The sequence below is a fragment of the Triplophysa dalaica genome, chromosome 23 (genome assembly GCF_015846415.1).
Source record: "Triplophysa dalaica isolate WHDGS20190420 chromosome 23, ASM1584641v1, whole genome shotgun sequence".
Lineage (NCBI taxonomy): Eukaryota > Metazoa > Chordata > Actinopteri > Cypriniformes > Nemacheilidae > Triplophysa > Triplophysa dalaica.
The window spans coordinates 7,700,085-7,723,227 of record NC_079564.1 but is presented as its reverse complement, the minus strand read 5'-3'; the positions used below and the strand labels follow the sequence as shown (position 1 = coordinate 7,723,227).

Below are 23,143 nucleotides of genomic sequence, written 5' to 3'. Positions count from 1 at the left end.
TCCCCAGATTTTCTCCTGAACACATTTCATCTCAACCATTCCATGCCAGTGAATTTTTGTCAGTACTTCAGACTTCCAGTCAAATCCAAATGTCATTTTAACTTGTGCAGGACGGCCGTATTTTTGTCTTTATTTATTTCCTCGTATTTTACAGCCTTTTTCTTTGCAAAGGCAATAAATTACATTTGATCAATGACCTTTCTGCCTGACTTGTTTGCTTCTTGCCATGTTCAGCAAAGTGCGCAATGGAAATATTTCATAGGTGCCTGCAAAATGGCAACAAGACAGCAATAGGGCATTCTCAGCATGAAGGGTGTCAAACCTCAAAATAAAAAATGAAGTGAGGGTCTTAATTTGCACAAACTATAAACCGTATTTTAAGGGAGGGCTACGAAAAATTTGTTGGCTTGCACAGTCTAAATTGTCTTTTTGTGCCTACTTGGGCATGTAGCTTCAACTATCATATTGTCATTAAATAAATCATATTCAGCATACAGAATGTTTTGTGTATCTTTTTAGTCTTCTCCAAACATCCACATAATTCTCACCATGTTGATTTTTTAAAGGAATTCCAATCCTGTAATACCCTCCCTTGTCCGGATATAAAGAAGACTACTCCCTGGACACCATGGACACCAGTGAATATCTCAGACAATGGTGGCCACTACGAGCAGAGGTTTAGGTACACGTGTAAGGCGCGTGTACCCGAGCCCAACCTGCTGGAGGTGGGGAGGCAGCGAATCGAGATGCGGTACTGCTCTAGTGACGGCTCCACGGGCTGCTCCACCGACGGTGAGAACTCATTCAATCTCACCATTCTTCATTTTTCTATTGCCTTTTCTCACTTTCATCTATTTTCCCCGGTCTCATCTTGCTTTTTTCGCTCTGTGTATCTGATGGAGTGAGTCTGACTTTGAGGCAAGTCACTTGATCTATTTGTCCATCAGTACAAAAACAACATGATGTGCAATAGTGCCTCTATTTCTCTCTCTCTTGCTCTTACTTATCTTTGTCAGTTTTCGAAATGACGTCTTACCTAACAGAAGTGCTCTCAGCCATGTTTTATAACCGTCGTTCTAATGAAGTCAAATCAGAGAATGTCATGTCTTTCAGTGATTTGGACTTCCTGTCTGGCAAAGTGATCTTAATTTAATTTGTTTACCTTCCTGCATGTGTACAACTGCATTCAGCTTCACTGCTGTGAGTTGTAAACACTTGGTGGTTTGTATACAAGCTGTTAACCAGGATGTTACGAGACCGTAAGTGGCATCTCAATATTAGATTCACAGCGGATGTAGTGAAACCACTGGCTCCATATAAACTGTAAACTTTGTTTGTGAGGGATGTTTACTTGGAACATACATTGTGGCTCTGATCTGCAACAGCTATTTACTGAAGCTTGATAACAGTGAGATCACAAAAAAAGAGATGCCACACACATAGCTTATGACCAAGTTCTTATATATGCTTGTGTTATTTTCCTTTGCTTTTACATCTCACACATTTTAATTTCGTTTTATGGAAGAGTAAACTACAATGATGTTTGGCGGCATCAACAGAAACATTTGTTTTGCTAGTTTGCAGAAGTCATTTGTATTGAATCATAATTGTAACATTAGCTGCATTAAAAGAAAGTACAGCTGTGCCACGGTTCATATGGATGTAGTAAGTTTAGTGTGCTTCATCTTTTTTTTGCTCCATCATAACTTTATGTTTGAATGCAATGGGATGCTAAAATGTTATCTTGTATTTGAGTTGTAATGTATACTTCTATTAACAATGTGATACACCATGATTTTAAAACCTTCTGATACATTATATACAACTTTTATTTAATGATTAGAGTTTAATCATGTTTAATGTTAGTTTTAGGTGAAAGATTTATTTTTTACTATTTCTACACATGAAAACGCATGTTGGAACTAAAATGGCGGTAACTCACGAATTCTTTGGAATACAGACTTACGGTTGGTCTTGTTTGAAAAAAGAAAAGTAACTGATTATTGTTAAAAAAAATCACACACATAAAAATGTAAGGTTTGTTGTAAGGTTTATTGTAAAAAATAAATAAATGAAGTTTATGTTTTTCTAAGATTAAAAAAATCATTAAAAAAACACAGTCGCTAAAGGATAACATAAAATCTAAGAACACTCTTTATAGAAAAAATCTATTACTCTCCCTACATAAATTATTAAAAAAAACACCAAAGAAATCTGTATTCTAGAGTCTTAGACCTTTCCAGTGATATATAGTTTGTCATGATTCGATTAGAAATTACATGCACAATATTGACACAAACTTAGGTGTTCCGTAAATGGAACGGGTGACAGGTAACAGGCTACCAAAATTGGCTCAGATTGTCTCTAAACTTGCACAAATTTCTGTAAAGTTTCACAAATTGATTTGGTTTACAGAAACAGGTTTAAATGGAAATAAAAAAGTTTAGTGCATTGAAATGCTTTTAATGGAAATATCGATAACATTTTGAACATTTCTAAGGCTGTAAAATTATTATTTGTGAGTACTCGTATGCAAAATAAAATGTTTTTGTTTACATAATATGTGTGTGTACTGAGTATAAAAATATTTAATGTATATACATGTATAAATAAATACACAAACATACATGTATATAAATCGAAGAAATATTTACACGCACATGAACTTTTGTTTGCATACGATTGGTCGCGATTAATTTCGACACAAACACCAAAACATTTGTTATTCGTATTTGTTTTAGTCCAGTTGGATGGATACAGGCTGGAGACAAAAATGTTATAGCTGAAAAACAGTACATGTACAAAAACTGGATGGAAACATTGTCACCATTCCCACACGAATTGTGTTTCAAATCAGTTTTTAACCGCCCACTGATTAAGAGTTCAAAGCAATGGTGTATATATTTCAAGTCTTTAGCCCATTTGTCTTACAAAATAAACTGTCAGTGGCTGCTGTGACCTCTTAAATCTATATATCCTTAAGGTATATTCAACAAATCTACTCTGCATTACTGGGTTCATTTCACTGGTCTGCTTGGCCCTGTAATTGCAGCTTGCAGCTATATTATCAGTATTCCCGGTGAACTGTATAACTGACACATCAGACTCTAGCACGATACATCAGGGGTGCATCTGTGTAATTCATAAATATGAAATGCCCCAAACGGAAATTATTAATTACCGCGCTTCGGCCATTATTTGGCGCGAAGCAGCCAGCTATAACCCTATATTCCCAGTCATGACAGATGTGTCTCCTAAAGGCTTTCAGTGGTTAACTTAGCACATATCGTACAGAAGAGGCCAACTGCCATAATCACCTTCACACTAAAGATGTGTGTTGATATCAGTGAAGCCACGAGGGAAGATGAGTTTTGAAATGAATGGGCTGCCACTTGGCAAAGATTTAGCCTCCCATCTTGGCTGGCCCAAATCGATTTGAATCTTTAAGAATCCGTAATCCTAGTTTGTGAGAAGAAAAGTTGATAAAGCACAGTTTGTAAGAAAGATGATGTGGAAAAACCTAGAGTTGTGGACTGAGTTTACAGTAGGTGGTTACACTGAGGGTCTAAGTGGTAGTTTTACATTTTTTGAATGCAGTCTATTGCATAAAAAATCTTGATATCGTAGCTGTCGGTTTAAAACATTGTATCTCCATACATTTCATAAATCATTATGTTCACCCTTCATGTTTGTCCACGGGTTTTGCAAAAATTTACCAAAAAGTATTGAAAAGAGCTTGTCAACTTTGTCAACAAATGCATTTTTTTGGAGTTACAAGCTTACAGTCCAACAGCAACGATATGATCCATCTATTGACTTGTGTCTCATTCACCAATAACAGGTATTAAAAGGGTATAAAATATACGAAGTAGTGCCTTTTTAGGGCTTACACAGGCCTTTTTCACAAAACAATTTGCTCTATGCAGTCTCATTGATCTTTATCTAAATAATAATAATCAAATAGTTGTTTTATGAGCTCTTGTTTTAAAATACAGTACTATTGAAAAAAACAGTCACCAAACAACAATATTTTTAAACACTGAGATGGTCATTAGAAACTTTTTTATTCCAAAGATTTTTCTTAGTTATTTATTTACTTATTGTTTATGTTAGTGAAAATTCATGATGCATTAAAATGTTCAAAATTTACAAAAAAATACTATTATTAGCGGGGCGCAAATATAAAATCTTGCCTAGGGCACCAACATATCCTGGGCCGGCCCTGGGTGCAGTTAATGTTCTGCTACTACGGCCTGCAAAAAGCTGTCATAAGCAGAATTTTATTTAAGGGTATTATTTATGTAACAACCTAGCTTCTCAGCCGGCCACAACCCCCCCAGCGCTCTCTCCCAGCTTCACCCGCTTTCGTTCCCCGGACGACTTACACCACGAACTACACTCCCCATGATCCCTTGCACCAGATTACCCCCATGATTGCACCTGAACCTCATTCCCATGGACTCCATATATACCTTGTGTTTTGTTCGAAGTCAGGTCTAGTTGGCTTTAGTAGTCGCTAGTTCAGACCCCCCCCTGTATCCTCTCTACGTGGGTTTATTGTCACCTGTGGATGCTATACTAACCTGTGGATGTAACACTTACCTGTGGATATTTACCTCCCAGTCTGTTACTATTAAAACCTGTTGAACTGTATTGTGACAATTTATTAAATCGGGGTCAGAAGTGTTATAACTGAGAATATGTCCAGAAGTGTGCACGTTCAGCAATTCACGTTTCAATTCAATTACAGAAAGGATCAATAATGTAAGCTCAGTGTGTTCGATTATGGAGGTACACTGAATACTCCACAACTCAGCATAATGTTGTAGTTATTCGCTTAAACTGGTAAATTAAAAAACTATGCCAAATTATGATACATTTTTTTTGTACAACATTTCTGTTTCCTGTGAAGTGATATTCAGCTCTCTGTAAAATGAAGCATGAGAGTCACCTGGGTCTCTGTAGAAGAAGACACGTAAATGTTGCTATTTTGTCCCCTTTTTTGTCTAATGTCAACGTTATAAAAGAAACAAGATCAGTAGAATCAGTGCTTGCTGACATTTTCAGATTGGGAATGCATTTGAGGTCAAATCTTTTAGTAGCTGAATTTAAATCGGCTTTTGTTCAGATAAGGTTCCTTAATGTCTCAGCTGTCTTTATTCAGGGCCAAATGAAAGAAGTTCTCAGTGAAAACAGCAGCTGGGTGCCGTTTACACATAGATTCAGCAGCTTTGTGATACGGAATGTCAGATAACAACATCACTTTCATTGATCAAGTGTGACCTCATATTGGTTATAACCCGAATGTAATTAGTTTTTTTTTTTTTTTAAATAAGCGAATGGTTTATAAATCCATGAGTTTATAAATGTAGATTATGGGTTCTCACATAGTTTCAGGCTGGATCCGTGCCTTTCTTTGCAGTACAGTGTAATTTTTCTTTTAGCAAGTGCAAGTCTTTAGTGCTTAACCTTCAGTACAATAAAAATCAATACATGCACCATTACGTCTATTTGTTTGCTGGAGTAATGGTGGTGACTGGAGTGAAAATGGGGCTTAAAAGTCAGGCCACTTATCATAAAAACCTTGAGTTTTTCTGCAGCATAAGCCAAAGGCCATAACAGATGATGCCTCAGGTTTGTAATTTGGCTAAGAGTGATGCCTTCATTTATCTAAGAAACAATAGCACATCACTTTAAATTGTGACTTTAGCATTATTTTCTCATCGAAATAGCATGCCGCAAGGACGGTGCTGTCACTTTCTGTCTTTGCTTCTCTTCATTTCTTTAAGAACAACTTGATATCTTCAAGGCTGTTAACTATCAAATCCACACAGTCTTGTCATCTGTTAGAATTCCACTCAGATTCTGCAGACCTTACAGTCTCGGCTGGCAAATGTCTGCAGGGTGCATTACACACATGTCCCTCCAAAATCTTATTCTCGGTGCTTCTGGTCTTCACAGAGACTCTTTTATAGCTCAGAAGATTGTAGTGAGATCTCAGTTATTTTTCATTTAAGCTGCAGTCTGTAACTTTTGCCTCTCTATCACATTCTCTGTGGCAAGATATTGTTGTTGCGAGTTATTCTCTTTACATGAGTTGAAATCATGTAATGTGAAATCGAACCTGACTGCTCGAATTCTAAATCATTACATGCTTAGCGTAGTGAATTGGGGAAAGTAGGCTAAAGGAAGGGAGACAATTTTGAACAAATACCTATTTATGTACTTGTTGTTTACTTGTTGTTTACTTGTACAGTTGTTTATGTTTATCCGAAAAGCTACAGATTGCAGCTCTAAGCATCAACTTTGTGAATTAGCAGCATTAATACATTTCTTAAATACCACTGCCAATAAAAACACTGTGCTATTACTCTATGACATTAAAAATAATATAATATAAGATAATATATTTTATTTTGTTATTTTATTTTATTATTTATAACAATACAATTCAAAACGCTATTATACAATACAATATAGATCATGAACTTAAACCTTACAAATAAAATATAGATAAAATAAAGATGATAAAATAAAATATATCATCAACTTAAAATAAAAGATTTCAAATAAAGCAAGGTTTAAAAGGCAAGTTACTATTCTGAAATACATAGGATATTCTATAATCATTGAGGATTCTAAACATATAAATATAACAATGTTTATAAAAAATCACATGAAAAAGTATAAACGTATAAAGAGGACATACTGTAACAACATTTGTAGTTAAATTGAATGTGTAGGTTATAGCTTAGATCAATTTCTTTTGGAATAATTTAATGAGAAAAATTTAGTTGATAGTAAAATCATTGCCTTTTAATTATAAATTAAAAAAAATTGTCTCTAGAGAAAAGCTTTGCACTAGGGATGTCCCAATCCGATCGCAAAGATCGGGATCGGGGGCTGATCGAGGGATTTTTAACCTGATCGGGATCGGCTATATTTTGCTCTATCATTTCTGATCACCTCTGCCATCACACAAGTTTCCTAAACGAGAAAATGTGTTAATGTCTGCAGCGCTAGCATTCCGCAAGGCGCTAGGAACAGAACTTCGTTCAATAATAACAATAATACCAAACCCTCAAAAAAGTGGAAGGACAGCAAGTTCACTCAGCTCTGTGACGCTGTGATAGAGAACACAGGTTCGTCTGATTTCTTAATCATACAGCAGTCTACCCGACTTTTACAACAAGTTTAATTACACAGATGAGAATCATATTAGCGGCTGTCCTCTAACAAGACAGAGATGCTGATTTTCCATTTTTTTTTATATTTAGGCTATGTGAGCCCACGGAGTGAACTTGCAGTATTGTGTTGAGTTTTTTTGTTTTGAGGCAGTGTGAAATAAAGCTCTGTTATTCGGTCTCATGAGAACAAACTCCTGTCCAGCTGCAATAAAAGCATTTCAACTATACATTTAAATGTTTAATCCAAACCTGCTATTTGAATTAGTTGAAAAGACTCATCCTGTCATTATGTTTGCTACAATATGTTAGGCTTTCATTATTTACATTTACATTTAGTCATTTAGCAGAAGCTTTTATATATTAATATACCTGGAGCGTGCAGCTAGCACTAGGAAAATACAAGTATCAGATCTCGGCTCGGCTCGGCAGATACTCAAAATAAAATGACTCAGAATGGGGGGCACAAAAAGTGAGGGACATCCCTTTTTGCCACATATCAAACACTCATATTTCAACAAAGCATTTTAAACAGTGGTTTCATTCCTGTGGATGAAACTTTATATGAGCACCCCATGTCGTTCAACTGACATTTTGTTTGTCAGATACCTCTAGCGGCGTTGCCAGCGCTGGACGCCATGGTAATTATATGTGTTTGCAAAGGCGTTAACCACCCACTACAGAGACCCATCAGGGAGTCCATTCTAATTGCCCACCCTCCAACTTTTAATAAGCATTGGTGACCGCTAGGCAGTTTACAGCCGCTCTGGGGAATACCGTAAAAGCCACACACTTAATCTACAAGAGCTATTTGATTTCATGATTGTGCCTTTCGCCAGACGTAGTTTTGATCTTATCGTCATGGACGCGTCATAGAGACGGGATGATTAAAATTGCCCGAGCATGTGAGTCAGCGGCATCTGTTTCCAAGTATTTCACTTCAATTTATCTGCTTCGCTCTGCATGTGAGTTTAACAAACGGCAAGCATTACAAGGTCAAAATGCAATTCCACCGTGCGACTTTATACTTCTGAAAAAAATCGATGTGGTCAGTCATTCTTTGGTTAAAGTCACTGAACGCAGCACGGTTTGTTTACCTGCGGGTCTAGCGTGGTCTGACACCTCTGTTCCCATTAGCCATCGTAGCCGGGCACAGCGCTTAGAGGTGTGAGTAGATTATGAAGTAGTCTATTACCTTTGAGAGGTATGTGTGCTGTGGTGCTGGAGAGACAGACTATAGTTCAACCCATGTAGCGCTGCCAACTCGACGTTACCTGCTCGGAATGGATAAATGGCTGTGGCTCGGAGGGACTGTCACGGTTAGATCTCCCTCAAGGTAAGGAGAAACATAGAGGTCAGACTGCAGACAGACGTACGGTTAGCTTGGAGAACAAATACAGAGAATTATGTACTGAAAGTTAAGACATATGAGCAGCTGTTAGTATAGCTTATCCGGTAAAGCATGACAAGTCAAGATCTACGGTTCGATACCCAGGGAGTGCACGTGATGCTAAAAACAATGTTGGTGTTTTCTCTTATTGGGGCTAAATATTAACTTAAAGGAGCAGTTTTCAGAAAAATGGTCCCTATTGACTTTACCATAGTCATTTTTAATCCTACGATGGAAAGTCAATGGGGACCATTTTTCAAGTGAACTATTCCTTTATAGGTATAGTTTAACCTTAAATACAATTTCTGTCATTATTAAATTGACCTTTTTGTGTGGAGCACAAAAGAAAATATTTTGAGAAATGTCTCAGTGGGTTGTGTGTCATTCAATGGAAGTCAACGGGGACCAATGTTGTTTGGTTACCAAAGTTCTTTCAAATATCCTCTTTTGTGTTCCGCAGAAAGAAAGTCACACAGGTTTGGAATGACAAGAGGATGGGTCAATGATGACAGAATTTACATTTTTGGGTGAACTTTTCCTTTATCCCCTTACACTCTTGGCACTTTTGACCTACGTGTTAATGGTGGGATTTGGGACCTTCGACAGGTCCGCCAGAAATAGAATCTGCATTAAATCTGTCTCAGACTAGCTCGGTGCTGACTCACCATCTTTGTTTGTTCTTGTTTTAGGAGATTTGCTGCGTTCAGGCCGTATCACTGGACTGACAGTAAATGGAGGTTGGTCTGCCTGGGGTTCTTGGAGCCAGTGCAGCCGGGACTGCAGCTCAGGGGTACGAAACCGTAAACGAACCTGCTCGAACCCCAAACCGAAATATGGAGGAATCACCTGCATTGGACCAGCCCAGGAGTTTCAAGAGTGCAACACCACCCCGTGTCCAGGTTAGTGCCAATAGTTGCTTTTACACACACAGTAATGGCTGGGTTATACACGACGCATCCGCCAGTTCGCCTGGGTGCGCGCAAAATATGACGTCAAATGACGATATCATTTTATATAACATAAAGACATCCAGTGGGTTAATCTATGGCATAGTACATTTAGCAGTACCTAACCAACAATATGTAGAAATGTGTCTGCATTATACACAGAAATGAAATAGTGAACAAAAAGTTTGATTTAAAAATGTATTAAATCAACAAACAATAGTTCGAAATGCATTTTGTTTGTGCGCCCCAGTCATTTCAAAGAATGTCTCAATGTCGAACGCGTCTAGTAAAAAAGCCTCGTCCGTTTGGGGAGGTCGCGTGGAGTTAGCGGAGGCTCGCAAAGCTGAGCCAGGCGCAAGTGTAGACGAACCTTAACTAGTACACTTAATGGTAAACAATGGCAAATGTGAATCCACAAAATATGTTAGAATTGTGAAATTGTTTTTTGCATTTTTGTAAAAACAGAAATTTGTTTATTGTTTGATCAACATTGCAAAAACAAATCACACATTTTCTAAAATGTTAGTATTATTGTGCATTCGAAGTAATGTCAATCAAACTGCAGTCAGTTGTTTTGATTAAGTTATAATAAAACAATAAAACACACATTTTTAAAAACAGAGTTTTTCACAAAAGACAATCTCTCCGTTTTAAGGTGCGAAGACCTCAATTTGCTGTCTGAAATGGAAAGAAATCTCTGAGGTATCGTTGTGTGTAATCACATTTCAGGCTAATTATAGTGGCAGGATTCTGTCATTAAATGCCTCACGACAATGGTGTACACCCCCTCCAAATGTTAAAAAAGGAGGAGGCGCTCCCTGATTAAATGAGTGCTCAAGGTTTCGTGGGGTGGAAACTTGCCGTCTAAATGGAAATCTGATACTGGGGTATTTTATGATGCCTATCATTAAACAAGACACAATCAGCCGATGCGGAATTCGTTTTGCAATCATTATTAATCAATAGGCCAGTTTTTGGGGGAAAAGAACGTCGCCTAGAATATCACTCCCTCCTTATGATATGCTGTCAACCTAAGTGTTCAACAGCCAACAGCCAAAAGCTGTCTCATAACTAGGACTCACATATTGGCCATGAAGTGACAGTACCGGGACCAGTGGGACTGCTTCATTAACAAAGATCTAGCGGGTCTGTTAGTCCTGATTAGCACTTATTGATGTTTTCTCTACCGGAGTAATTGCCAACAGATCAGGTATCCGAGAACAGATTTCATAAACACTGGGATGACAAATTGTACAACGACTCATAAGAGCAAACTGTCAGTCAGCAGAGTTAATTCAGCCCCTCTCAACTTCCACCCAAATGGCTGAGTCGCACTTAGATTCAATGGATTCTTGATACAGACTGCGACAGAATAATATAGATGGCTTTCATCAAGCGTGTCCCAGCAGGAAGCTTGAAAAGAACATATCAAATCGCTCTACATCCCCATAAGTGTTTTGGAATCAGAGCATGCCCGTGACCAATGCTCTCAGTGTATCTTTTATTGGTTCTGTGCTTCTACCTCCTCGCAGAGTTAAACCTTCGAGTCAGACCTTTGAAACGCAATATTTTGTTTTGAGAGAGAGCGAAGCCGCTGTCGCCATCGTATTTTCTTCTTTTGGGCCGCAAGGGTGAAATGAGATGATCAGTCACACCACGGCAGAAATTGACTGATCTGTCATTTTTCGGGATAGAGAAATTACAACATATGATTAAACGCAGCACATGGTTTACCTGTGCCTTTTATGAAAGTCATTCGGAAACGCTTTAGTAAAAGATTTCTCTTTTCCACCAGTGGGTGATGCAGGATAAATGGGTTTAAGATCTGATCCTGGATCAGCATTATCTACTCATTCTTCCTGTGCTGTTGTAGAACAGAAAAGAGTTGTGCTACCCCACGGGTCCTTTTCCTCATCAGTTAGTGAGTTTGCTTAAAATGCTACATACTATATTTTAATTTCGAAAGAAAGTAAACCAAATGCATACTGTGCATGTATGCGTTCAGTTTTACATTCATTCCTTTAGTAGAGACGTTTATCCAAAGCACCTGCCTTAAAAATATGAAAGCATTTAACATTTTGTGTAAGAAGCCAAACTGTGTTTTCTGTGGAAGAGATGAATGACATAATTGATAAAATGCAGTATACAGTATGCATTAGCCTATTGCCTGGAATGATGTATCCCATAATGCAGTGTTCTCAACTTATCTGTGATTTTAATCACATTTATATTCATTCATTCATCATATTTGTTTATTATTGATTTATTTACATTTAATAATGCAAAATTGGATTAAACTTTAAAATTAAAAAATTATTTCGTCGATTTCTAACTCTATATTGGTCTTGTTTTCCAGTATAAACGTCTACAATATCGTAAATCATGATTCATTTTCTTGACAAGCAAAATAACATTAAACCTGTTATTCTGGGGGGGGGAATCTGAAATAAAAATTCATTTCATGTTCAAAACAAGCAAAGGGATTAAATTTTCTAACCCCTCCGGCACATATCTTTGCCTGTTTTAAGCATAAACTCATTTACTTATAATTTTTGCATAATAACAAGACCTATAATGTCAATTTGCTTATCAACTAAATAATGTAAATTGATTTAGTATTTTTGTCTTGTTTTCAAGAACAAGTATCAAAAACTATTAAATAGGAAATGTTTTTTTTTATAGTCCGGGTGTGATGTGAGATTTGATATGATTTGCTAAGTGCCTCATTCACCTTGACATATTACTTTCTTTAATAGTATGCGCTGTACACTATATACGGTGCATTATGCAGCACACTAGCATTCCATGTCAAATATAGCCCAACTGTCTAATGTCAGTTACATGAACACTCAACCCAGTTCCACTAACACGTCAGGCTGTGAATGTTAATGTATAAAAAGACGCGTGCTGGTTTTTCTTTAATTAGTGTTAAGAGAGTCATAGTGTTTTGAGAGTTGTTCTGTTACTCCAGTTGTTACGGGTGATGACCCTGAGCTTGGCGCTCACTGAAGAGGAGAGAGAGTGAATTGATGCTTCGTTTAGCCTCATTAATTAGAGCAGAGGGCAGGGTTAGCACATGAGGGAGACATACACATTGTGTAAAACACCCGCTCTCTCTCTCTTCTTGTCAAACCCCCTTTATACTCAAGAGTTATCAGCATCTGGCTGGAGCTTGTTTTGACATATTACACACACACACATTGTTTTATTGTAGTAATTGATACGATGTAAGTGGAGTTATTTTATTAATGAGTTCACTCATGCTGAGAGGGTTGCTTTTATGTTTATGTTTATGTTTTTTACGCTCTATGAAGTCCCCTTCAACAAGGTTATAATGCACCAAAACTGGATTTTTATATGCACTTAGAATTAAGCTTTTAGACATTTTTGTTAATTCTGATTGTGAATTCTGATGATAAATGTGGGTGGTCATAAATGACATCATAAACATAACTTGCTTATATTATTTAAGAGCAAGACTTTTTTCCAATCGTATGTCTAATTTAAATGTTACGACCTAAAGTTCATTGTAAAAATGTATTTTTTATATTAATGTTTCATTTTACACAATTTCTACATTTTTTGAAACGCGATTGAAAATATGTCCAATTATAGAAATAAATTGCATATGTACATGTTGTTTTCTGACACCCCAGTTGCCATTAATATATCAGTTTTTCTGGATTTTTTTACTGCTTGGAAATTATAAACTGCTTCTCTTTTACATTCTGTACTGTAAACAACAATACATACAATACAAATGCTTGTATTTTTAAATACATAAAATAAACGTACATAGAATATATACAAATATTGTATATAAAATATAACGTAACTGCAACTGCACCCTTTTTTCAGTTGCATTCACCCTAAAGATGTTTGTGAAAAATATTTTGCCCTTTATTTCGTCCTACACGTCAGACTCTTGTCCCAAGACTATTCATGACACAAGCAGCAGTAATAACTTCGGTATTTTCACCTCACATCTTTTCAGTGGACGGAAGCTGGTCGTGCTGGTCACCTTGGTCCAAATGCTCGGTGACATGCGGCGGGGGCCACTACATGCGCACACGCAGCTGCAACAATCCTCCACCTGCCTACGGAGGTGACATCTGCCTGGGCTTGCATACTGAAGAGGCCCTCTGTAACATCCAAGCCTGCCCCGGTACGGCCTCACACAGATATAATCACATGCATTAAGTCCCGCACCAGCTCGCACCCACACCTTGACTCAGTCAGGATATTACAAGCCTTCTACCGAACAGGAGCCCTTTGTCTTGTACCTACTAACTGCCCAGCATGTCTCATGTATGAAGCGGCCCATAGGGCACGCCAAAGGCGGAAATCAAAATGTCACACTTCATACAAAAGCAAATGGTAAACCCGGGTTTGCGATAGGGGGATAATGTGCACAAACCCAAGATAAGACGATTGATGGCCGAGTCAAACTTTGCACATTGATCCGCCGAAAGGTGAACGGGAGAGGAGAGCTTGTATTCAAATGTCAGTCCAACCATTAGTGAGAAGTGTGTTGAGGTTATGGAGTGACCTTTTATTAGCTGCGTTCAGGTCTCCCTGTCACTTCATTCATTACAGGCACGCTTGTATCTGAAGCGTGCAGGAGGGAAACAGGCGAATGGGGGAAATGAGGAGAATGTTAAACAGGAGAACCCTGCGTTAAAGTTCTCATAAGAAGAACTTAGACCTCTTCTCATTACATTTAAATGGAGTTAGCTGCACCGATACACTGATGCCAGATAAGCACCTAGTTCACCTACATATAAAAATGTAATCATCATTTACTATTTATATGATTCTTTCTACTGTGGAACACAAAGAAGATTTTTAAGAAATGTCTTGGTGGTTTTGTGTCCGTACAATGAAGTCAATGGCGGCCATTGTTGTTTGGTTACCAACGTTGTTCAAAATATCTTCTTTTGTGTTCTGCAGAAGGAAGAACGTCAATTAGGTTTGTAATGACATGAAATGTTTGGGTGAACTATCCATTTAAACAAGAAAAGTGTTCAACCTCACCATCTGATGGGCTGTTGTTGTCATATACAGAGAGCTGGTCTGATTGGTCCGAATGGTCCCCGTGCGACTCATCAGGTTCTCAGGTCCGACAGCGGCACTGCGATGTCTTGTTTCCCACCGGAAACCAGTGCTCGGGCAACAGCAGCGAAACCCGCGCCTGTCTGCCCATCTCAAACTTCATCCCAGGTGGGCACCCGCACACACTCTTAAACACTTCCAATATCGACCCCAGGACAAACGAGGATCTTCCCCTATTGACAAGAAGTAATGCGAGACACACCAAACCATTGATTTCTTCAGTGTAAGGATAATTAGCCTCTCATCCCCTGCCTTGTCTAAGTGGCACGATCGAACGGATGCGTCACAATGATACGTTCTCTTGAAGCATTTGCATTTACAAACTCAGACAGCTTGAGATACTTCTGCTGCAAATTGGAAAGATATTCAGGTACCAGAAGCAGTTCGTTCACATTATTTCTTTTGATGACGGCCATAAATTATTAAACTATATTGGGAACTGTTTTTTTAATGTAAATGATTATTAATTTACACGGAACAGAACCCAGTATTACTGCTTAAATCATTTGAATTGACATTTTGAATATGGTGTTTGTCAATCGCATTACGCCAGACAAACTCCATTTTTGTTTGGGTGCACAGTTGTTGCTGCATAATATTTCCTATTGGAGAAAACCATGCTGATAAATGAGCTTACAGTACTTTTTCATAATATTTTATGAGTAGCTTGTAAATATGTCAAAATAAATATATAGCCCATACGCCGCTGTTTAAAGCAGACCTTTAAGTGTGACAAGTTTCTTTAATTTATATGAAACATTAAGTGTCTCTTTAAAAGATATGTGGCAACCATAAATGTTATATTGTTTTAACATAAAGTTGCAAATTTTAAAGACTGAAGGAATATCTTGCCTGGCGATTGAGCTAAGCTGTAAACAATAACATCAATTTAATGTGCGCATCTTAAAATGGTAAATATATAAAAAGCATGGCCTTCGGGGGAGTTATTACCTCCCTTCCAGTGTAGCACAGTGAGTGAATTTTAAGAGGTGTTCTGTAAATCTTGAGTAAATATTACCATTCAGAAGCCTCTTGTCTTTCTCAGAGTAACATTTCATTACAGCTCATTAGAAAAGTTTTATAGCTCATTTACTTCCATTACTGATCATATAAATGCACTGCAGGTGCCTCATCCCTTATTCAGCGCTTTGAATTTCACAATAATAGGTTGAGTTAGAAATTTCGGTATAATTTTCCGAAATGTTTCTAGATCTCATTTATCAGTTTGATGGATTCATATCTCTCTTATTTTCTTTAGAAACTTCCGTTGCACGTTCAAGTCAAGAGGAAAGATGGTGTGGAGGTACGTGTAATCCTCACAAACTCTTAGAGATCAACAATGAAACAATGAGACAATGAAAATTCTGTTGTGGATTACTCAGCCTTAGGTTGTTCCAAATCTGTATTCATTTCTTTGTTCCGTTGAGCACAAAGAAAGATTTTTGTAAGAATGTTATCAACTGACGGTTATGGGGCACCATTGACTACCATAGTAGAAAAAAATGATTGTACTGTATATATATTAGTTCTGTGCAACATATTTTGAGGAAAGTAGAAGTGCAAACAGTTCTGGGGCATCTTTGACGACCGTTTTTATTTTTTCCACCATGGTAGTCAATGGTGCCTCAGAACTGTCAGTTGCCAACATTTTTCCAAATATCTTTCTCTGTGTTCAACCGAACAAAGACATGTATTCAGGTTTGGAACAACTTCAGAGTGACTAAATGATGATAGAATTTACATTTTTGGCTGTCCCTTTGTTTGTAATGACCAAATGCGTAAAGAAATTAACATGAATAATGAGAAGAAAGAGACATGGGATATGAGAGGAAGCATAGCTATGTTGGAAGTCAGCCACATACTTCCGATGTTGCAGACTTTAAAATCTGTGGAAATTGCAGGAGATTTCTTAAATTAGTGCTAAATGAATGGCCAGTAATTCAATTGGAGTTCATCCAAATATGTATTGATTTTAGTCGGCGCTGAAGCTCTGAGAAATATTGTGCGAAAATACTCCAATTAATTTGCGAGTGATCCCTATCCACGAAAACTGTAAATCTGAAGTTTATGGCGGCACATGCAGAAACCCACAGAGACTATGTAGTGTATTATTATTTTTCTGTCTTGTTTTGGTGATATCAACAAATATTGACAGTCAATTATATTCACAGCAAAACTGCTCTATGGTTGAGCCTGTTCTTCATGTTAAGTGTTTTTTGTTTGATCCATCAACAGAAAACTGTTACCATGATTAGTCATTTCCCCCTTGGAACGCGTTTCCATTATAAACTGTTATTGTGTGCATTGATAAGCTGAGAAGCAGCAAGTGTAGTTTTAATTGACTCAGGCACCAAAATCAATGCCGCCATCATGCTTTCATATAATCGTTTACCCAATTTGTCGTTTTCTACCGTTTCCAGACTTCAATGTGTTCCACATGATCGCCGTGGGACTGAGCAGCTCTATACTGGGCTGTCTGGTGACCTTGCTGGTGTACACTTACTGTCAGAGATACCAGCAGCAATCCCATGATGCCACTGTCATCCACCCTATCTCTGCCGCCCCACTCAACACCAGCATCACCAACCACATCAACAAACTGGACAAGTATGATTCAGTTGAAGCCATTAAGGTCCGTATTATCTGCTCTCACTATCAGTGACCTGCGCTTAAAATAGAAAGCAGTCTGTGTGACTTGTTCTTGATGAGTGCCATTGTGTCTGAATCAGTTCATGCGTTCATACACTGCTTTCTCATAAGTGACCAGGTGTTTTGTGTAGTCAGTGTTTATGTGTTCTAATTATATTAAGAAATATAGTGAATGTCTTCCTACATGACTGTTGTTTTGCTTAAAGGTTTTCTTTGATAGCGCAATAAGTGAAGAGAATTGAATGAGAAATGTATGAAGTCATATTAATCAGGCAAATGTCAACCTTAAGATGAGAATATTATGTTTTTTACCTTAGGTTTTAACCATAGGCTACTGATAGGTTAGAGGTCTGTATTTGGTGGTTTCAATACCAATGTGAAGTTTTTAAAGTTGTTCATAGTCAAGTAAATTGTCACATACATAGAAGTCTATATTCCTCATAACTAAATAATTATATTTATTTTATAATATAATAACTATTTAATGTTCTATCAACAGCCATCCCTTCTCCATTGTTGGGTATTAACGCCTCTGTTTTGTACATTTTAATTCACAGAAATTCTACAAAGTATGTCGTCTCTCAAAAACATGCATCTTATTTGTCACATCCATAACGTATGAATTTTTCTCTCTTTTGAAACAGAAAACTCATGCATAGAATGACATTTTTCTGATGTCTGGACTCTATCATCAGGGGTTTAGTAAAACATAAACAGATGATTCAATATACTTATCATAAATACATTCTCTGAGAATTATTAGACGGTTTCATCTTGACAACATAAACAAACGTTACTGCGCATGCACACCCAACTTAACTTCCGGTACGCATTCCAACTTCCGGAGTGCCTATTGATTATTTCTGATAACAATCAAAAGAAACCGTTACTTGGCTAAACTTGTCTCTCCAATATTTAGAATTTATCAATGTCCCATACGGTTTGTTTAAATGTGAGCAAACTACAGGAGCCATTCAACAAACATTTTATTTAATACAATTATTATACAATAAAATAATAATTATATTAACTGATCTGAATATGAATTAAATAAAATATAAATAGTTATATTATTAGACACTAGCCAAACACAAACTGGAAGTTAAATTGGGGCCAGGCGCACACGCGCCTGATGATATATTTTAAGTTTTGGCTGAAAATGTCACATCCATAACACTGGAATTGCCCAGAAATTGGTATCTTTGCAAATCAGAGACGCATCTGAGACATCTTTGGTTTATTTTCTTACTCTTGAGTTAGCAGAAGACTTTGCAATGAGAAGCACAAATTCTACATTATATTTGTTCTCCCTTTAATCTTATTGCTGTCTTCTAGAAATAATTGTGACATTAAAGTGATTTCTTCCCTTATAACTTATGCTACAAGTATATGATACTGAGATCATTTACCCAGAGGAAAAAAAATTTTTTTACATTTACAGTAGTGCTTGATCTGTGCCATGATACTGTACTTTAAAATGATGCCCTGCATTGGGAGATCTGGACACATGGATCATTTTGTCATAAGCACAGTAAAATTAAAGCTCAGACTCATTTTTCAAACTCTTCATAGAGTTACGCTTCATTAGACTCGAATGTAAAAGACTCATGACTATTTACCCAAAGCGCTCCTCGGTTATTGCTTGTTCAGACACTTTTGTGAAGTTGCGTATTTCAACTGCACTGGAATCACACGGCTTACAAACATCCCGAGTGTTTTTACTGTACTTTCACTTTATTAGCTCTCCAGCTCAGATTCGTATCGTCTGGCTCAGGGGGAATGAAAATGATTAGACTACAGAATATTCTATGTTATTGTCATCCATGTACTTTTATTATTTTTATGTCTACATTTAGATGTTGTTGGTTTGCTACTGTGTGGAGTGGTGAATGTATTTTAACATATACAGGATGCTTAAAGCTATCACAAAATCATGGCTTTGTGTGTCATTCTCATTTTTCCCCAAAAATGAAAATGAAATGCAGGGGTGGAAAATTAACAAATAGCAAAATATTTATTTATTTCATTGAAATTGAACTGTGTTATAATTAAGGTTATGGCATAATAACAAAATGGGTAAAAGTAGAATAGACATTGGACTACATCGAGATGTTCTTAAAAGAGAGCCTTTAAAGTGGTGGCGTGTTTGCCTCCATTAGTGTGAAACGTCCCTGTTCACATTCCTGACAGATGAAATCAAGCTCTCATGTCGTCCCCATCAAATATTCTCTTTCACATACATTAGTGAAATAAAATGGGTTGGAGTATCTTTTCATGTTGACTTTATTGATAGCTTCACAAATGGAGCGTACCATCAAATACAGCCCTGGTCTCCTCTTACCAAATCAATGTAGAAAGCGTCTCCTGCTATCTTGAGGATGATTGTACTCCCTTCCTCTTACAGCCTGACGTTTCCATTCTCTTGCCTTTGGACGAACACCACATTTGCCAGCCTTTGACTTCTAACACTGGTGTAGCGCGAGGCCTGGAGATTTTCTACTAACTCTCGACCGGCATAACCATCCTCTCCTCTGAATCACAGACCTCTCGCGAACCCCCTCTCCTCCCCCCGACCCTCGTGTACGTGACAGGTGTGATCGCCCATTCGTTCTGTCTGCATTTGTCACCGGCATTTCGCATCATCCCCTCAGAGCAGAAACTTGTGAGAAGGCAGTGTAAATTTCCCACATTTGGTGTCATGTTTTGGCACGGCGATATCCGCTGCTATTTGGCTGCATGCCGTTTTGTTTATTTTTCAGCATCATCTTGGAAATCGGATTAATCTTTTGTTCTGGGTTATTATTTTTGCTTGTTTGTTATTGCCACCCCACTGAGCTCTCTTTTGGTTTATGGCTTTGTAGAATTTATTTAAGAGCTCTTCTATTTCGTAGATTTTTGGAGTTTTAAAGAAAGACATCTATTGACTGTAAGATTAACTTTTTCATATTTGTGAAGCTTAATATTTCAATTTTATGATTATCCAATCAGAATGACTTTACAATTGATGTCCTCTAATGGTTGAAATTGGGTGACCATGTGGGTGGCAGAAACAACTAAAACATTTCTGGTACTGCATGAGTTTGCTTGGAAAAGCTTCGTTCAATTGACCATTTTCATCTTTTTTGAAGCAGATATTAAATCATGACATGAAGGCATGTCATGTATATGTTTCACATTTATCACAAATAATTGTATGATTTCCCTGACCATTATTTGAAGTTAATGACATATAGTCAGCCAATCAGATCAGCCTGTTTCATGGTTTGGCCATCATTAAGTTTCAAAGCGACTTTTAATTTGTGTGACTTTTCTTGTTTGCTTGGATCCACAACCCCCAGACGTAATTTCTAAGATATGCAAATTTTCAATCTCTGTTACTAAAAACACCTTTTTTTCCTCTCTTCCACAGGCTTTTAATAAGAATAACTTGATGCTGGAAGAGAGAAATAAATATTTCAACCCTCAGCTAGCAGGAAAAACATACACCAATGCCTACTTCACTGACGTTAATACCTACGACGACTTTTAAAAATGGATGTTTCCAGTCATCTTCACCTTGGGGGACTCGTTCAACTGGGTTCAACTTCAGCACCTTTTGGTTTATTTTTTGGCTTCGTGGTTTGTTCTGATAAAAAAAAAAATTATGTGGGACCATCACAAACACCTATTAAGCTGTACAGAACCATTTTTAACGTTAACAAGGACAACACGCTCTCCAGGTGTGTGGACGTCACTAAATAAACATGAACTTGTCCGTGGCGGACAAACACTGCAGGCTTCACTGAGAGTCGACTCTATAAACTCTGTGAAAGACCTGCCACTAAAGAGATGGCACATGGACGCTTTGCATGCATGGTTTTCCTTTATTGTTGCTACATTTATTTGCATGGTTGGCATTCCAGTGTTGTTTGTGGGCGGGGCCTGCGTCCTGTATGGGTGGAGCCTTTCTTGGACTGCTTTGTCTCCTGTGCTGAATCCGAAGCCCCCGTGCCTAACAGGACCTCTCCGGTGCATTAACCTTGCCTAAAAGGAAAACTGTCACAACTAACACACACAATCGATATGTAGATGGTCTTTAAAAACGTGTTTATGTATCTTAAATTCGGGGCACTTGTAAGTCAAGCTCTTAGCAGTGGTTGGAATCTCTTTGTTTTTTGTTGTACAAAACACTTTTCATGATGCATATGTCAGTGTAGCTTTTATAGACGAGTTTAATCTAAAACCAAGTGTAAGTTTGTTTCCAAGTAACCCTATTCAGCCACCAAAACAAAAGTACTCTTATTACATTTGTCTTTATGTGGTGTAAGGTCTAAAAGAAGAGAGAATGTGACACACAATGAGACCTTTTTATGTAATCCATGGATCATTTGAATAATATATTTTTGTTTAGTTTAGTAGTTCAACAAGATGAAAACAAGTATTAATGATAAAAACATGATTTGTGATTTGTAGCATTGAAATGATTAATCCGTTTAACCACCCGTTGAAGATGGAAAGGTGTGTTCAGTGCTAGGAAATCCTTTATTTCTATTTCTACTAATTCTTTTCTACTCTACATTTTTTTGCTTGTTTAAATGTGCATAAATTAAAATTGCTTCATATACCCTACTGTGTTTGATTTGATGTATAAATCATAGTATTGCTTGAATTCATGAGACGGGGTCGATACACCGTAGGTGAACGTGTCTCCTAAAAACAATTTCTCTCTGTTTCCTTCATTTTGCTGGAGCATATGTGTGAGGGGGTAATTGTGAGTCATAGATGAATCTTCTCCTGCCGTGGTGCTACAGGTGCTGAAATCACAGATTCCCAGCTGACTTCAGTGCTCCCAGAATCAATCACAGTTACTTTGACTCATGATCAAACTTAGATTACTTGTGTGCTCCCAGGGTGTTTACTTAAGTATAGGTGCCATTCATTTGTTAAAGTGACATGCCCGATCTGCTTCATTTAAGGCTGTTTCAGCTCCTAGTTTGTAAACATGCTTCGCATTGACTAATGTGAGCTCTGTTAGAAGCATGAGCTCACTTTCTATCAACATATTTGGTTCCACATGGTTCGACAAACATACACTCACAACAACATGCATTAAGACGTTTGACGCTGGTTTTTGAGCATAGTTTGTCACCTGCAACATTTTTTATTCTCAATAAAACATTGATTTTTCGCATGAGACCTCACTGCGGCCCAAATAGATGTCATCACACATACACAATAAAACATTTCACATTATTATTATTTTTCAGAAAGAGCTTTATTGCCAAGTATGTTTGCACACACAAGGAATTTGTTTTTGTGACTGGAGCATCCAGTACACAGAATCAGCAACAACACACAGAGACCATCAAACAATAGAACACAGTTACACAGATGATTTAAATAAGGGCCTATGGGTATAAAAAATTAAGAAATAGTAAAGTTATGTGTGTATGTAAATATGTACAAGTAAAAAATAAGAATAGACTATTGTAGTAAAAGGTATGTGTTATATACAGCAGAATGAAATATAATTTACAGAAAAAGTTGTATAAAAATAGAGTATTATCTGCAGGATTAAAACTGCACTTTATTATTATTGCAGCAAATTGCACGTAAATTGCACATATAACTTTGAATGTACTGAAAAGACATCTAGTTCGATTTTCTTATTTCGTGATAGTTTTTTGCACAATTCATTCAAAAAACTGTGTGCAAAAATTAACACACAAATGTTTTAGGTAAAATGGGTGTGTGTGTGTGCGTGTGTGTGCGTGTCATTGCAAAACATCTGCAAACTTGCCACATTACATTTACCAAGTTTCTGGGAGTGCTGCAGTTTTGAGTTGTGATTGGAAGTGAAATGACATTTTTAGTATTTTAAC

General features: G+C 37.3%; 1 protein-coding gene across 2 annotated transcripts in view; it reads left to right on the top strand.

The window, feature by feature from the left end:
• The window catches only part of sema5a (sema domain, seven thrombospondin repeats (type 1 and type 1-like), transmembrane domain (TM) and short cytoplasmic domain, (semaphorin) 5A), a 98,948-nt gene extending 77,058 nt beyond the window's left edge, over positions 1 to 21,890 (top strand). Inside the window, exons 16-23 of one of the 2 annotated variants that reach the window (XR_008905495.1) lie at positions 567 to 792; positions 9,264 to 9,473; positions 13,516 to 13,686; positions 14,586 to 14,741; positions 15,892 to 15,936; positions 17,054 to 17,265; positions 19,687 to 19,862; positions 20,692 to 20,830. Coding sequence is in view for 1 of the 2 variants with exons in the window: in XM_056738682.1 (XP_056594660.1) it covers positions 567 to 792; positions 9,264 to 9,473; positions 13,516 to 13,686; positions 14,586 to 14,741; positions 15,892 to 15,936; positions 17,054 to 17,265; positions 20,692 to 20,811 (1,140 nt within the window). In the remaining variant the exon portion in view is untranslated. Of the gene's footprint in view, positions 1 to 566; positions 793 to 9,263; positions 9,474 to 13,515; positions 13,687 to 14,585; positions 14,742 to 15,891; positions 15,937 to 17,053; positions 17,266 to 19,686; positions 19,863 to 20,691 lie in introns of both variants that reach the window. The other variant, XM_056738682.1, reaches the window with a different exon arrangement.
• The last annotated feature ends 1,253 nt before the right edge of the window (positions 21,891 to 23,143 follow it).